This window comes from Chaetodon auriga, chromosome 16 (genome assembly GCF_051107435.1).
Source record: "Chaetodon auriga isolate fChaAug3 chromosome 16, fChaAug3.hap1, whole genome shotgun sequence".
Taxonomy (NCBI): Eukaryota; Metazoa; Chordata; class Actinopteri; order Chaetodontiformes; family Chaetodontidae; genus Chaetodon; species Chaetodon auriga.
Genome location: NC_135089.1, coordinates 7,219,093 through 7,236,544, shown reverse-complemented (window position 1 = coordinate 7,236,544; position 17,452 = coordinate 7,219,093). Strand labels below are relative to the sequence as shown.

At 42.9% G+C, this 17,452-nt stretch overlaps 1 protein-coding gene across 1 annotated transcript in view; it reads right to left on the bottom strand.

Annotated features, from left to right (window-relative positions):
• Positions 1–16,002, bottom strand: part of baiap3 (BAI1 associated protein 3) — a 30,748-nt gene extending 14,746 nt beyond the window's left edge. Inside the window, exons 1-6 of the mRNA XM_076753109.1 lie at positions 15,861–16,002; positions 7,515–7,657; positions 1,640–1,727; positions 1,071–1,154; positions 773–880; positions 205–264 (exon numbers count right to left, since the gene is read on the bottom strand). Of these exons, the coding sequence (XP_076609224.1) occupies positions 205–264; positions 773–880; positions 1,071–1,154; positions 1,640–1,727; positions 7,515–7,648 (474 nt within the window). The 5' untranslated portion in view covers positions 7,649–7,657; positions 15,861–16,002. The remainder of the gene's footprint in view (positions 1–204; positions 265–772; positions 881–1,070; positions 1,155–1,639; positions 1,728–7,514; positions 7,658–15,860) is intronic.
• Positions 16,003–17,452: the final 1,450 nt, after the last annotated feature.

Sequence of the window (17,452 nt, the reverse complement as noted above, 5' to 3'; positions counted from 1 at the left end):
TTGCAAACCGCTGTTGTTTTTCACTACTGTTCCAGGCACAAATTGGGTTCCATACACTTGTCTATTGCACAACATGACAATATATCAGGGGAGACTCTTTAAAATAGCTTCACTCCTTTACTCCATTGCAGTCTACTTTATGATTTGTTACTTACAGTACTTACATTGACACCACAACATTTGAATGGGCTCCACGTGTCTCACCTTGGATTCTCGAACTTTCTGGAGAATGATGTCATGTTCCTCTTCACCCATATCAAACACCTTGAAGAGATAGTCAGTGAAAGAAAGTGCAACAGAAATGTGAAGAAACATTCTAGAAACACTTAGCGATAATTCAAAATAACAACTAAACAGACGCGTTTTAAAGCCGACATAAAATCTACAACACCACTGAAATCCCTTTATTTCATCAAGGATTTGGTTGAGTCAGAGCTTCTGCCAGCACCTGACCAGATGGGAAAATGAAGCACACCTTGAAAAATAAGACGCCCACTGCAGACATAAAAGAGGCTGCAATTCTTAGCATGGCATCATCTGAATGGATGTAATATCACATCTGAGTATCAGCACATAGTGTGACTGGGCTTCGATGTTTAATCAGGTTTGAGCCAAGAGCATCTGCTCAGATTCTTACAGCCTGCTGACAACAAATAACACTCTGTCTCTGTGAGGCTGGCGTCAGTGTTACCAAAAGAGATTTAATGGTGCTCAGGAAATAGAGTCTATTTTTTAGATAGATAGATAGATAGATAGATAGATAGATAGATACCTTTAGCAAGTAAGCAAACAGCTCTTCGTCGCTTTTCACATGTTCTGATGAAGGCACTCCCACCCGGTTGACCACCGTGTACACAGCTTCCTCATAAAGCAGGTCCAGCTACATGAAAACACACTCCACTTAATAACAACCCTTGAAAAATAAAATGTTCCTTCGCCTTCACGCTTTCTGCTCTGCTGCACATCAAAAGCAGGGATAGAAAAAAATTCAGCTGTGTTCTGTTATCGTGACTTTTAAGATTTAATCCCTGCTGAAACGCAATGAGAAGAGAAAAGCCGAGCTGACGCACCTCTGTCCTTTTGATTCTGTTGGGGATAAAGGACTGGTCCACATGCTCCTGGGGTGGCGGCACCGTGCAGGCCCCTCTTTGGCACTGTGAGGGGACAGAAACAGTTCAGCCGAAACAAAGCCTTTGTTTTAAGGCTCTGTTGACTAAAAACTGAAGAGAGGAGGTCACAGAAAGGTACTGACAATATGCTGGCAATGGAAGGAGTGACACTGATTTCCACTGATTTCTGTGTTCCTTCTGTTTTGATGACAACTCTTTGCTTTTTGCTCCTTTTTTAGTCCCCTGTCTTACAGCAAATTGGACATAAGGGCATCAGTTTCTCTCAGCAAAGATGTTAATACAGCATCCTTGCCTTGTTAGCGGTGGCAGCAGGAGGAGCTGAACACATCGAGCCATCAACAGCAGGCTCGTCAAAGCTGAGCTTCCAGTCTTTTGAACGCCCAACTCAACCCAGCCCTTCTGTCTACAAACATCACGCGGGCTGAATGACAGAGCTGAGGCCTACACGCTGCACAAACATGCTTCAAGTGTGTAACAGATGGAAAGGTGGGAGCTGGGGTGGGGGTTACCTCAGCCTGGGCAGCCCGCAGCATGTTCTCCTGTTTCTGAAGGATGGCATTCACGCGCTCAAAGAATTCCACGCTCTCCTCGGAAATCCTGCCAAGATCAGGACACAGATTGACAATTCATCTCTAAAACACGGATGAAATACTTGGAAAACATGTTAATTTATGAGACAAAGTGAGGTGAAACGCATGTTGTGTTATGGTGAATCACTCATTTGTTGTAATTAAAAAGTGGGATTCGGTGACATGTGTGGGATCAGACTGCAACTACGTTACAAAGATGATCTGTTTGATTCTGATGCTGAACTGCACTCCGTCGCCTGCAGCTCACCTCCGTCTTAGCCATCAAACACCGTCTTATCTCGTGCACTAGAAAGCAAAGCAGGTTTGGACCAAAGCACTCCGTGATCCAACACGTCTGCACTCTGCGTGAACCATGTTAATCTACTACGATGAGCAGGGCTGTGTGCAAAATGCAAATGATGTTTTCTGTTTCCTCCAGGTGTGAGTGAATCCCCGGGCTCCCGCTGGCCCTAGTTGTCATGGTGATACAGGCGCAGTCAGGGAGGGGGTAGCTGCCTGAACACCTTGGGAATCTCCCCACCACCACCACCACCACCACCACCTTCACTCCCCACCTCTCACCCCTCCCTAGATCTCACTGGGACATCTTCCTCCCTGTAGCAGAGCTGTCGGGATCAGCCATGTCGTCTGCCTCCTCGCTCCCCACCCCACCCGGCTTCTGTCTCCTCTCTCATCTCACAGCCAACCCCATCGCATTACACAGAAGAGCCGTCCACAGAGGCCCTGTCACGCTCCTTTATTAACGTCATTGCATCGCAGCAGGCATGTGGCAGCCCATCCCAGCACCCACTGACTCTTTCCACGGTGGGGGAGAGGATGGCAAGCCCCTGAGGTATTGATGAGGACTAATGGCAGCCATGCTGCGAGAGTCGGTCAGGTTTCCACTGCTGTCAAACCCGGTAAAACCTGAAAGGTGGATTCAGCTGAAACGGTTGAAATCTTTCAGCAGAGCCAGACTAAATGTGAAACATGGCTTCAAAAAGGTCTTCTTTTGATTCGCACACCACCACAGTCAAGCCTCGCAGTCAGGCAGCAACTAATTATTACTGACTCGACTAATGGATTAAACGTTTGGTCCTTAAAAGGTCAGAAGATATTAAAAAACACCCAACTTCACCAAGCCCAAGCTGACATCATTCAGATTGCTTATTTTGTCCCACCAGCAGTCCAAAACTCAAAGATATTCGATAACAGACTTCAAATATCCAGATTTAAGAAGCTTGAAACAGTGACATTTATGATTTATTATTTGAAAATAAAACAACCCTGCATGTTCACAAAAGGATGATTTGCCTGCAAAACTGACATATATCAAGGTTTATACACTGATCACAGACAACTCACAACAACAACAACACACAGCAGTCGTTTCATAAAGCAACTGCCCTGTAAATATGTGGTGGTGACAAAAACAATGCCGTTTTCATTTTGCTCCACAGTTTAATGAGACTACTTTGCCTTATTTTTCAGCCTCACGGGCGTTTGTTGATTTTGCCAAACGCCGAACAAAAGCTGAGTCTTTATTCCTATCTGAAACCTCTCAGTCATTGGAAGCCTGAAACCAGAAAAGCGAGTGTACAATCTGCGAATGACTCCACAAACAAAGCCTGTCCCGCTGACAAGAGGCGGGAGGCTTTGTTTTGTTTAGATTTTTTTGGAGCTTACAGTTTTCATTTGCACATACAGTTGAGCACAAACACGCTTCATTTGATCGTAATGCTTGTGAGGCGCTCAGTTCTCTCCACATCCATCCTCGATCGTCCTGGGCATTCTCGCATCCAGAAATCTGTCCCGTCTTCTGTCAGTCAGACAGCTTGAGGATTTGTTCAGACAGTCTGGGGTCTTTGGGACGTGTTTGTGAGCAGAAATTTGCCCAAATCCAGTCAATTCTGATTTGATGCGCCTAAAAACAAAGGATGCTGAAATCGTTCAACCTTTCCCTCTCTCTCTCACACACACACACACACACGCACACACACACACACACACACACACACACACACACACACACACGCACACACACACACACACACACACACACACACACACACATGCACACACACACACACACACATCACCACCACCAGAATAACAAACTGATTTGATGTTGCTAGGAAACAGATCCTTTTTTAAAAAAAAACATTTCATACAGTCATTTCACTTTAATTTATTTTCAGAATTCATTCAATTATGTTTTCCTGTCTGGAGAGTAAATCAGAAGGAAAACATAAATAAAAGCATGAACGCTGAACTTCTTCTATCTGCGTGTTTAAACGTGACTAATTGGGAGTGTGACAGTGACCGCAACCGTCACTTCAGACTGCAATACAATATGGCAGTGCATACATAGTAATTAACAGTGCAGACATCACCGTTGTCCGCAGCATGAAAGACAATGTGACGTCTGTATGCATTCTAATAAAATAAGATGGTTTTCTTAATGTGATTCGTCGCGGCTGTCAGTGCATACGATCAGCCTGCGGCTCCTATCGGAGCTGAAGATCTCGTGACAAGGATCCCCCTCAATACTACACAAAAGACTGTTTGTTTCACTCTAATTACACATTTGATTAAGCAACAAAGCATCACAGGTGAAAAGACTGGAGGTATGATCTCTCTGATAGAATCTCTCATTCACCAACTTGTGAAGCAGCACTCTCAGCTACAGAACAGCAGTACTGACAGTATGAGGTCACAGAGTGAAAGCTACACTGGTACTGTGGGTATTCTTTCCTCTGGGATTACGCGTACCGTTGACCATCGCTGCATGTGTTAGGGGTTACTGGTTTGAAGGATAAGCCTGCTAATATACTTTTGTTATTGGCAATAAATCCCATGAAAACAAGAAAATCAATCATCCTGAATGCACTGATCCTGCTAACGAGTATTGTCTGTATAGCTGAATCCTGATATATCTTCTGCGCCATAGAGCTCCATTGTTGTCTATTAAGAACACAGCAATGAGTCCCACTGCTGCACTGATTACAATGAGAGGTATACAAGTCAACCACAAATACATTATTCTTAAATGGCAGTGGTTCCCAACCTGTGGCTCGGGACCCCAGCGGTGGGTCATTGGATCAATCTGAGGGGTTTTAATTATTTTTTATTTCTAAGACATATATTTATTTTCCCAAGTTCATTAAATAGTCTCTTCAATCCTGCAGCGATTATTCGAATGACACAATCTGAGATGTGTGAGGGAAAATCAAACCTGATATGAGTGACTAAGGGTTGCTTGTAGACACTGCTGCTTTACTTTTAAGGGGTCACAAGTCCAAAAGGTGAGAAATCTTTGCAAAACAGCACCGAATGGGTCTGAATCCATGGGTAAAATTAGTGTAAAACAAATGAATAGTTCACTTGAGTTAAAAAAAAAAAAAAAAAAACAGGAGTAAAACCTATTTCATAAAGCATCAGTTTTCAAAGATGTCATCACAAACAAGACACGTCAGGTGGAGACGTCAGGAAAATACTGAGATGCAAAAACACATCTTTGGTTTTGGTGTTTTTGTGGGTTTTACTGACAATAAGATAAATATATAATAACACCAGCATTACCCTTTAAATGTATAGTCTGTCTGTCATTAATTACTGTGATTGCATGCGCGTTAGGGGTCTCCGTTCAACATCATTCTGTTTGTGTAATTCTGCATTAATTAAAAATGAGCTCAATCCAGTGACACCGAGGAGGTCAAATCCATTAATGACACTGCAGCGAGCTCCCGACTGAAAACACAGTGCAGTCCACCGCTGCTGAAGGAGAGTGAACAGAGAAACAAGCAAACAATAATAAGCCAAAATATAAACCTAAATATAAATCCCTGCAGTCTTTATGCTGCGTGACGCCTATGACTGTCATTTCCACAGTCTTAACATCCAGCTCGCATTGCAGTAAAAACAGAATTTGCCGGACTGAATTAGAAAGTTCACCCCCAGCGTGGCACTCTGCACTCCGAGAACTCGGGTCTGACAGGCGACTGTACTACTGGGTCAACAACTGTGGACCGAGCAGCCCAAATCCGCCCGGTCTCATTTGCAAATTCTCAATTAAAGTAAGCGAGCGGGCAGGGCATTGGCAGCCTGAATGGACAGCAAAGATCAGCAGCCTGCCTCTGATGATGAGCTCTCTGGGTATGTGCACGGCTGAGGCGCAGTGGGAAGGCTGTCGCACCAGCGAGCCGACATGGGAAATGAGGAAAAGGTGAGACACTGACTGTTCAAATCACTCTTTAATGAAGGACTTAAATAAGGTCCCACTGGGGTAGATTTTAGATTAAATTGCATTAAAAAAGGGTTTAAAATCGATAAAACACAGCAAGACAGCATCAAGAATATGATCTGAATAAAACCAGAGATGAAAAATGACTCTGTAGGTCGAGTGTGACTCTTTCAAATCTAAAGCGGATCAGTGTTCAACGCAGCATCTGAGGTTATCTTCCACATTAAAAATAGACATCGCCGTCATTACAAGTATAAGTTCACATCGAGGCAGCCGCCTGTGTTTGGGTTGCTATAGAAACCTCAGGTTCATACTATTACTTTTGGCTTCGGATGAAGCTTCAAAACAAGGAAAAAAAAAAAAAAAACCCAGATGATTTCACCTGTGCCACTTTATTAGCTGTTTTGCAGGCAAGGAAAAGAAAACCTTGATCAGACGAGATCAAGACCAGGGTACAAAATCCAGAGGAAAAAGAACATTGATTATGACAAAGTACAAATACAGTCATTGAAATGTCCTGATGGCATGTTTGGAAGATGAAAAGTGGATTTGTCCAATGTTTCTTGATTAATTCAGTCATTTATTTGTCTATAAAATGTCCCAAAATACTGATAGCAATTCCCCAGTACCCAAGATAACGTCTTCAGACCGCTTCTTTTGTCAGACTGTCCAAAACCTAAAGATGCTGAGTTTATTATAATGTAGGAAAAGAAGCAGACAATCCAAACCCATGTACATGCAACTTTCACAGACATAACACAAAACACATACACACAGAAACTAAATGAAAAGGTGATTTGCTGCCCTGATTTATGATGCAGCACTGTCGTATTACTCTACATTATCATGCAAGTGCAAACAGCGGTGTGCTGTACTGTGGTGCACTCAGAGACATGTTGACATCAGAATCATGTGGTGTAAACTGATATGCAAGAAAGCAGCATTTGTGATCCCAGTTAGAGCCTGACTGTGCATGTAATAGTGTGGTTGATGTGTCCTTAGGGGAGAGGCAGCTTGTGCGTGGCACCGCTCACAGTAAGCCACAGCTCTGGAATAAATGCCAACCACATTAAAACACTCTGTTGACAAGAAATGATGACCCGTGGCTCCAGCTGGACGGCCAGTGGAAAACAAATGAATAATAGACATGAATTATTGCTTATGTGCGTGTGCCGCCGTTTCCGCAAAGGCTGTCATTATCTTTCACGGCTACACTGACTGCAATTCAATTTCTCTATAAACACACTCTCATTATTAGGCTATTACTTGTTTTAAACGGCAGCAATCAAGCAAATATTAACTGTAGCTAGACAATATGTCTCTAGAGAAGAGTAATATATGAACAAACAGCCTGCTTCTTGCTCAAAGGGATCGAGAGAGTGCATCACAGCCGGACTTCTAACATCAAAAGACACAAAGTTCAGGCTACAAGCTTCAGTTTAACTTTCCAGCATCACTACAGTTTCATCACAAAAATCCATAAATGCCACAAAAATGAAAAAACCTCCATAAAAGCCAGAAAGCAGCACCAGAACTTACAGAAGTGTGTATGTGTGCACACCAGTGACTCACCTGCGAGGTAAGGGGTCAGGACAGTGTGTGAGGGGGCTGCTGGCGGTGGGCGGCGGCTCCCTTCGGCTCCTCAGCGACTGGCTCCTCTGCACCTGCCTCAGCACACTACTCTTCAGGTCCAGCAGCGTCGTCATGATCGTTCACTGCCAGAGCAGACGCAAAGAGCGAACATCAGACCCCTGATTGGCAGCGCTTGAGGACGCGAGTCAAAATACATTCAATTTCAGCTGGTTGTTTGGAGAAATACAGTTGGTTTGGGGGATTCTTTCGGTCCAATCAGCTGCATAATCACCCCCCTGGTCCCCTTCCTCTTTTAACATAATTATACTCTTCCTCAGCAGAAGGTGTGTTCTATTTCTGTCTGACTGATGCTGCAGGGTGTACAATTTATCTTCCACCTTTTAGTCCGGTCAGCTCAGAGTAAACTGGCTTTTATTTTTTTGGACCATGCTTTGTACAAAATATGCAAATCAAGAAGCCTCACAGAGCTGAGAGCCACAAAGAGCCTCATAAAAGCTATTTCATAAAAACAGAAATGAATAGGCAAGAAAATAGAGCCAAATAAAAGTCATGTTTACAAATGTTTTCTGAATGTCTTAATCATAGACCTGGGACATCTGCAGCCAGGGGTGGAGGAAGTATTCAGATCATTTGATTCAGTAAAAGTACCAATACCACACTATGAAAATACTCCACTACTAGTAAGAGTCGTGCATTTAAAACCTGAAGTAAACCTGTGCAAGTGCTATCAGCAAAATGTACTCAAGGTATAAAAAGTAAAAGTTGTGCAGTTAAGTGGTTCCTGTCAGTGTTTTACTATTATATATGAAGTTTTTGGATTAATATTGCAGCCTCATTAAAGTGTGCAGAAGTTTAAGTTTGAGATCGTTTCACTCATTTATACACTGTGGTGTACTTTAATCTACAGCAAAGCATCACATTCTACGAGATCATCATATGTTCATAGCATCGCCGTCCTGTTAGAACCGCACTCCTCTAAAAAGCCAACTTTTCATAAGAAAAACAGCCTGTTTTCAGCTTTGTGATGACGCATTTTTTCATCCAAGAGGGTTTAAACAGTTTAGTGATCTTAAGAATTATGAAGCCTTAAAAGAACCTTTAGTTTATCAGAAAAAGTCAAGATCACCAAATTGGGAGATGTGCAGTTTCCACCGGACAGGTATGAAAAATTGCAGTCTCAGAGTAAAGTAACTAGTATCTACAGCTGTCAAATGTAGTGGAGTAGAAAGTACAATATTGGTCTCTGAGATTGTACTTTAGAACAGTACTTGCGTAAATGTACTTCGCTATATTCCACCTCTGACTATAACCAGAGTATGTGCAAAACAGCTGAGTCTGCCAGATGATGTGAAAACAGAGAATATGAAGAAAAGAAGAGCTTGCAGGAGAAGTGTAGTGTAACGTGGGTTTGCGGATGGAAAACTGATTTTAGCCTACAGAGTTTAAAGTGAAGCACATTCAGTAATAAATTCTGCACTTATCTGCACAGCAAAAGTAATATAACGACTGAAATTAAACTTGATTTGACTTTGGTTCTTTTTATGCAAACAATAACAATGTAGGCTGAACTGCTGCCACGCAGCTTCACCCAGTGATGACCTGCAGTGACGTCAATCAGAGAGCAGCGGAGAGGCCAATTATCGATTACTGTTCATGTTGACTTGATTTCATCCCTGTATTTATTTTCCCTGTTTGTTGTATGCAAAGCACTTTGGAACATTGGTTTTGAAAACTGGTCATTTTTACACTCTTTTATATGGATTGAACATATCAGAAAATGTGTTAATTAATGAGTGCTACGGTCGCAGAAAACACTTCTCACAGATGTTCACAAATGGCAGCTTTTCACTTTGATGCGGTTGAACAGAAGCAGGACTGATATCTAAGCCTTTTCTAGAGAAAGGTGTACTCGGGTTATCATGACTGTGACATACGAATTAAGAAAAATGAGCCGATCTGGCGACCTTAGAGGGATTGGCACTGTGTTGCTAAGCAATTCTGTGAGACTGAGTGCCATAAAGTGAACTCTCATTTTGGCTTCACGGTGTCTTTTAAGTAACTGAATTATGTGACCTCATAACAATATTGTGCACTGTCAGTGCTCCCCGCAGAGGATGCCTGCATTTAAGTAAAAGGGTGAAGGAAAAACGGTAAAGAAAATGTTAACTAAGCAAACTTTACAGCAGCATCGCCTGCTTTTAAATCAGCTCCGTTTAGTCTAATACCCGTGGGTGAAGCTGAGTCTGCAGGCTGAGTCTGTGGGCACATGAAGCCAAAATACAAACAGTCTTCCTGGTTTCTATATCACAAATGGGAAAATTCAGCATCCCAAGAGCCACATAATTGGCGTGAATATTACATTTAACCGTAATTCCACTTTATGACCTTTTTGTCAAAAGTCAGACTCTGAACTTCATTATGCACCTGCCGTATATCTAATAGGACTTCAGCCTTTCATCTTGACTGAAGGTTGGCCGTTAATAAATACCTGCGGTTCAATATTGAAGTCGGTAACTAAATCCTCACTGGAACAGAACGCATTTATTATCCGCCACACTTTCAAATACAACATTTCAAGCCACTGGGGCAGCGGGGCTATTTACAGTGCGGGCTACGTTTCATCTCATTATTCATTTCAAGGCATAAAAAAAGCTTGAAAATTATACAATCGCAAGGTCTTTAATGGCATGAATGTCAGTAGCTGCTACGGCAAAACACTCGTACTCATACTCGTGCTCGTACGTCTGCCTGGCAACTGAGGAAGAGAGTGAAGCTGATTGTCAAGTCTAAGACACTTAACAGCGTCCAATCACTTTTGTCCCTGCTTGTCCAATTTACGGCGTTTTTAACCGGCTCCACCTGGATGACTGAGAGTCTTTTGTGAGCCTCCAACAGGCAGCGCGCTGATGAAGAGCAGCAAAGGAGGAAGAGCCGGAGCACTCAGAAACAGAGGAATGACAAGGACACAGGAGAGAGGGTTTGATTGATGGAGAAGTTGTTTCAGAAGACAGTGAGACAGACTCAGACAGTCAGACACTCTTTTCAATAGCTGACAGCCAATGTCTGTACATCTGTGTGAAGCAGAGGCAATGAAGTGAGGGCTGGGAGCGTGTTCTGACTCGGCAGCCAGCAAAAGACACAATAGTCACTGTTATTACCAAACTGTAATAGAGGACAATCAGCTCTGTGTGCTTCTGGACAGAGAGTCTGAGTTGATGCAGCCCATTTTACAAGCAATGCTCATTCATTTTAATCCTTTCTTTTTTTTTCTTTTAGTTTTGGATGGCACCGCTGAAGGTTGCCTGTTTTGAATTACACTGCCTCTGCCAAATGGATCCACAAAATGAAACATATTTGCCTGCAAGACTGCTATCATTGAGTGCCCAAGGCCAATTGCACAGAGAGCAGCGTGCCGTCGGCTTTCCAGCTCTGAACGAGCCAGGAATTTGTGGTACAAGTTGCATCGTTGGCTCAGCCAAAGGAGAGTATGCTATCGATCCGGGAGGCTGACACCTGTTATCCACTTGGAGTATCCACACTTTACTCTATTAGACTGAAGTGTCGATACTCCCTCTGTGTCAGACGTCATCAATTTCCTCTATTTTTACTTCTAAAATGGCAGACAGGGATACGGACTAAACTTGCTATTCTGAACTCACTGTGGTGGATGTGTATACAAACACTCAGCCAGGTCGCTAGCTGTCGACATGTCTTGTGGTATTGCCTGATGGTCCTCTGAAGTGAGTGGCTGCTCAGCAGCTGCATCTTGCATGATGGATTTATTCCTGTATCCTTTCTGAATGACACTTCGAAAAGTCTTCAGAAAGCTCTTTGAATCTGACCAAATCTCAGAGCTGTTGATACTTTCTGCTGTCAAACTCCAACATGACTGCACTGGAAATATGTCATAAATATGAGGGTATGATAGCAAAGTTTATCCATCCACAGAAATGAGAAAATGCAAAGAGATTTCCCTTCACTGCCACTGAAATAAGAGGTGAAGACAGCCAATATGTTTACCCTAATGCTTTTAAACAGCACTATAACATTAATTTTATGAGGATTTAAACATGACGCACTCCCTGACAAAGTCTTGATGCTCAAACACTTCTTTGTTTTAAGGTGACGATAAGGACAATAAGAATAAATAATACAAAAACAATCATTTCTAATTGTTTTAAAAGGGAGTGACTTGGAGTTGTGTCTCCGTGGATTCTTATCCAATGAGCACCTTAATCAAACTGAAACTTAAACATTTTCTAGGCCTCCAGCTCGACTGTCCCTGAACGTCACATACCACTTACTCAGGTGAGAAAGTCTTCGCTGTTTATGCTCTACTTACATGCAGACAACAGTGTTATGCTCTCTCTGCGTGTGACACCATTGAAAAGCCACACAGCTGAAATACCTGAGGCATTTTTTCTCGCTGTAGTAAACAGGAAAAATGCTTTCCAGCTTTCAACTATGGTGTCACAGACAATAATAATAATAAAAAAAACCTGCTCAGGCATCACACCGTACTCAGTGCATGCAGGCTGGAAAGCATGGACTGTTGACAGCTAACAGGCACCACAGAGCGGCTCTCTCCCAGGTGAACTCATTTCAATTACTGGAGTGGATATCTCCCAACTGGATTTCACTCTGTCTCAGCCGTCAACCCATAGTGACAAAACGGGTCGACGTGCCACCAACGGCGTGCCGCCGGCTGCCAAGGAAACACTGTCAAAGCCAAGTAAATGCCTTTCTCGCTACACTGGTGCTGAAGTCGTGCCAGGGAAACACTTGCTCACCAGTGTCTCTCTCCTGAGAGAGCCAATGAGCCCGGCAGCCAAAGGCGCCTTGCTGATGGGGATGGAGTGTCTCTATGGTAACAGCAGAGAAAAAGGAGCGGGTAAATACAGGTAAATGGAATTCTACAAAGACTGGAAAAAAGAGCCTTGATGTTAAAATGTGTTCACCTTAACAGGCAAACGTGGGGAGAATTATACATGCACGCTTCATACTGAGAGGTATCGCGGTCACGGGCTACAATGTGTTCACACGACTGTGACACAAAGAAATAACACGGTCATGATCCAGGTGCAAACTGGAAGAGAGCACTCAGTGGAGTGCAGATTAATAGTCAAGATAACAAAATCGAGGATTCATTCATCTTGTTATCAAGCTTAATTTTAGTGGATCACAACATATCAGGAACAGAATTAATCTGCAGACGCTCCAGTTCAAGGGGAGACTAATTTTCTCTAACGAAGGCCAAAATGTGGCCTGCAACAGACTTGTTTTGAGGCGAGCTGATTTCCAGAAATGCCTTTTCCTGCGTTCTCCCCGGTGGAGACAGCAATCCAAACTGAAGCAGATGTCGATCGCTTCCTGGCCGCTTAAGAGGAGCGAGGAGTCAGCAGCCAATGGCAGTACAAAACAGAGCTGATAGTAAAAGATGTTTTTCAAAAATTATGAATCACCGCAAACACAAGAGGTCCTTGAACATACAGCTATTAATGTGTACAAGAAATATCAGGCTGCTATGTCCAGGAGAGTGCAGTGATCCTCGGCTTACACCTGGCAGAGATAATAAACACTTTATCCCCAACACGGCATCTCAATCTGCCAATGCTGGCCACTGTTCAATCCAACAGTGCCGATCAGCACGGAGAAAACTTCAACGTGACCCGTGAGCTCGTCAATCTTCCCACTTCCTACCTCTCGTTCCTTTCCCATTTGATGTTTTCAACATGCACGACAGACAGCTAGAGATACTGAAGCACGTCAATAAAGCAACAAGCTGTACAATGTGTTCTGCTCCAGTCGGTCATTAGCGGCTTCAAACAAATGCCTCAAGATTAGCCTTTGTGCGGTTTCCAGCAACACACCTTTCAAAGTCATTAGTGTTTCGTTGTTGAGCACTTCTCCAAGGGTGTATTTGAGTGTGAAAGCCTCCTCTGTTAGAGTGTTGTTGAGTGTTTCAATTGGGGGGAGACAGAGGCGGAGAGGATGGAGGGGGGGTATGATTTTCTACATGTCTTTGTCTCACAATCAATATAATTAGGAGCATCAATTTGATTCATTACATTCCTCCTGAGTTGCCAGAATGACAGGGAAACATTAAGCGTCTCCTTTCATGATGACACTGACAGTTTATGTAACTGAATCAAACAGGATGTGAACATTTTGACCTTCACGTTCCTCCGGACTTAATTTAACCACATCAGCCTGAGGGGACACACATTCACATCCCAACTGTAAGTAGATTATTCAGCAGTGTCGCTGCTGCTAAAAAGCATGACTATCATAACCTTTTAGACACAAACCAAGAGCCTCATCATCAGCCATCAATGTTATTATGTGACTGGCCCTTAGGGACATATGGGCTAAATGGATCGAGCTGCCAGTTCTTTAACGAGCTCAGTGGATATGGAAAAGTGTGGACAACGCTGTGATCTATATGCACCTGTAGATAACATATAATCTATAATCCAGCAGGCTCTGGCCCAGAGGAACACAGCACATGCAGCCGTCTATTCCCAGAAGCTCCTGTGTGTGTGTGTGTGTGTGTGTGTGTGTGTGTGTGTTGTCAAGGCGCATGACGGGCACTTTGGCTTGGAAATTGATTGCCGGAGAAAATCCCAAGATTTGACGGTTGTGGGCTTTTGTAAAGGGCGTCTGCACAGCAGCCAGGCAGCAGAAATCAGTGACAGCTGCGCACCAAATATAAAACTTAAACAATGGTACAATTCCTTGCTTATTATGCCACAGATAATACATCCTTTGTCATCCTGAAAACACTCACTCCGGCAGCTGTCAAAAATAGAAGCCAGCGAGTCTTTATGCAGCGGCTATGATGCCACCTCCATAGTTTACGCAAAAAAAACATCAATTCGCATCTACAAGACAATGTGCTACAATTCAAGTGATGCTCTGAAGTCACACAACTGCTCACACACGCTCGAATTAACAGCCTGCTCCCCAACACAACAACTGAACGCTGTATTTGTACGGCACAGCCTTTTCATGGTGTCTCTGTGAGTGTGTGGCAAAAGGAAAACGCTGGGGAAGCTGTTTTTATAGAGGTTAATGAGTAATGACCACTGATCTACTGTATAATAATAAGAGGTAATGATTAATTAATGACTAATGGACTCATAATGATCGGTCTAAAGTGGAGTTATGACCTGCAGCTGGCAGCTTCTTCAGAAAAGAGGAGAAAACCACACATCATGTCTGCACATGTCAACCACAGCTTCTATTCTAATATACTGCAGTTTCATGCACTTGGTGAATAATGAAACATAGTCCTTTTTTTTATTACCCTTTAATCTGCTGCACATTTAATCATTGTCAATATTAAAAGCACGAGTAAATTACAGGCTTAGAATTGCTGTTGCCGTCACTGGGGGAAAAGATAATTGTGTGTGAGAGAGAGCTCAATCCACAAGCATGTCCAAAGCACAGCATTGATTTATAGACAGTACGAAGCTCAGCATGCTGCGAGAGGGGTTAAAATCACATCAGGAGATCTAAACCTGCCTTTATTCTCAAGACAGATCCAACTTGAGACCAGAGTGAAGCACATCTTCCAACACGAGCCTACAAATGCTTCAAAAAGTGCACTCAGCTTGTTTATAACCAGCTCTCATGATGAGTAAAACAACATGACTTCAATGTCAAAATCATGCTTTATCTGATGTGGCGCTGCTCTGTTGCACCTGTGTGTGTGTGTGTGTGTGTGTGTGTGTGTGTGTGTGTGTGTGTGTGTGTGCGTGTGTGTGTTTTGATGCTTGATGGGTGTGGGGTGTCTCTAGCTTTTGAAATGTTCAGAGTGTTCAGTTACATAAGAGCATTGACAGAAAAATGGTCAAACATTTAATAAACCTCATGCGTCCTCATCCAGCTGTCAAGTTCAGGTATAGCCAACATTTTGAGACATTTCCCTGAAATGGATCTGCCCAAATCTGCTTTCACACAGAGACAAGTTGAGCTGGTCACCAGGTTTGTAAGCGTTTAAGATCTTTATGGTGAGCAGAAGGGGAACTTTTAGCCATAGTGAAGCATCTATGACGTTTGTTGTCACAGAAAGTGGAACAGATCTGATGGATGCTCATCGCATATGCATCCACACATCATTATCTGAGCATCAACAGAACTTTACCCTCTGTCACAAAAAAGGCTCATCTCAAATTCTTTGCAGCTTCAGTGAAATTCAGATCAACAGGTGTCAATCATCAAGCTCCTTCATGATGACAGACTGAGCCGGTGAGGTTGATGCATGTGCAATTATCCCAAAACAAAGAGGTCATGCTGTTGATTGATTACAAAAATCCAGTTTACCTGTGTCTGCTGACAGTTTTCCAGTGTGGAATGTGTTTGCAGCTGCGTGTCAGAGTTGCTGTGGATCAAAGCTTCAGCTGCTTTGCTGCAGGATGCTGTTTTCCTCCTTGAACGCGGCGCAGTCAACTTCGCTGGAAACACCGCTTGGATATTTTTCTTGTGATAGACGACAGACAAAAGCTCATTTTGGTCCTTCGAAACGCTTTCCTGAGCTCACGCGCCGCCGGTGCCCACCCAAATATGGCCATAGGAAGTGCAGCGATACTTCACTGCCCTCGACTACTGTCGGAAATATCGCTGACTGCACGACACTAAAAAAGGTTGAGGCGAAATGCAACCGGAGAAATTGTTTTGTATATGAAGAAAAACCACGTGAAATGAGAGTTAGGGGTCGGAAGTTGTCTGTGCTTGTTATATCTAACGGGTTGCTGTTGTAACACCTGTTGCAGTGGCTGCAAAAAAACTAATAAAACTGGCACCAGCTGCGTGCAGCGGATACCAGCTAGCAACATTTACTTTAACACTTCCAAACCCTGATTAAGATGACATTTTCTATAATGAGACTCAGATTTAAAGTATACAGAACAGTTACAGTAGTGCATGCATGAATAAATAAAGATCCAAAGAGAGTTAACAAACAAGTATTTGAAAGGTGTATAAAATCAGAGTAGAATATGAAATCGCACAGAGCAATTAAACTATTAAGCAATAGCTGGATTTGTAAGATACAACAGTTGTACTCACAAGCAGTGTTTATCTAATAATGTAATGCCATCTCAAGCAAAGTGACATAGTGGTGTGATTATAGTGGCAAAGTCAGCAGTTGTAAGATGATGTCAGCTTGAAAAGATAGACAACATCTATTCTGTAAAAATATTAATAATTAAAATAAAAGTTCAGATGTTCCCGATTTAAAATAAATTACACAGTAATTTCACTTGAGTGTTATTTCATTGAAATTAACAGTGAAAGTATTTCTCTCTCCGAGCCTGGATAGCTTGATGCAGATGATCATAGTTTCCGATCACAGGCAATGGATTAGAGCGAAAAGGAGGCGTTTACGGTGTGCACCTGAAGGCATCATTTGACTGTTGCTGAGGGATGTCGCCGAGAAAAATCCTCTCAGCGATGGAGGGGAGCGGGTTCAGCTGTCAGTCATGTACTTTTACTTTGCTCTGCTTAACGAGCTCATCCACCGCTTCAATTTGGTTAAATCCAAACGGACCTGCGAGGGTCTGATGATGGTAGAGGGCGACTCAGACGACCAGGAAGCCACCACAGGCTGCAGTACAGCAGGTCTCAGTGTCTGTCCCTAAAAAAAACAAGTAAACAAAGAAGATTTCCCATTTTTCACAATGTGTCAGTGTGTCATGTACATTTACTGCTGGCCAATGAAATGCAACTCCTAATTAACAGTGACTGAAAGCATAAAACAAACATTTTCAGAGTGCCATGGCAGCCAAATATGGTAAATGGCTTCAAATTCAACCACACATTTGACTTTTCATTCACATAATGACATTAGCTATTTGAGATATGCAACATAACATCTGAAGCATAATTCAGAGGATTAGGCATGGGATTAATATTTA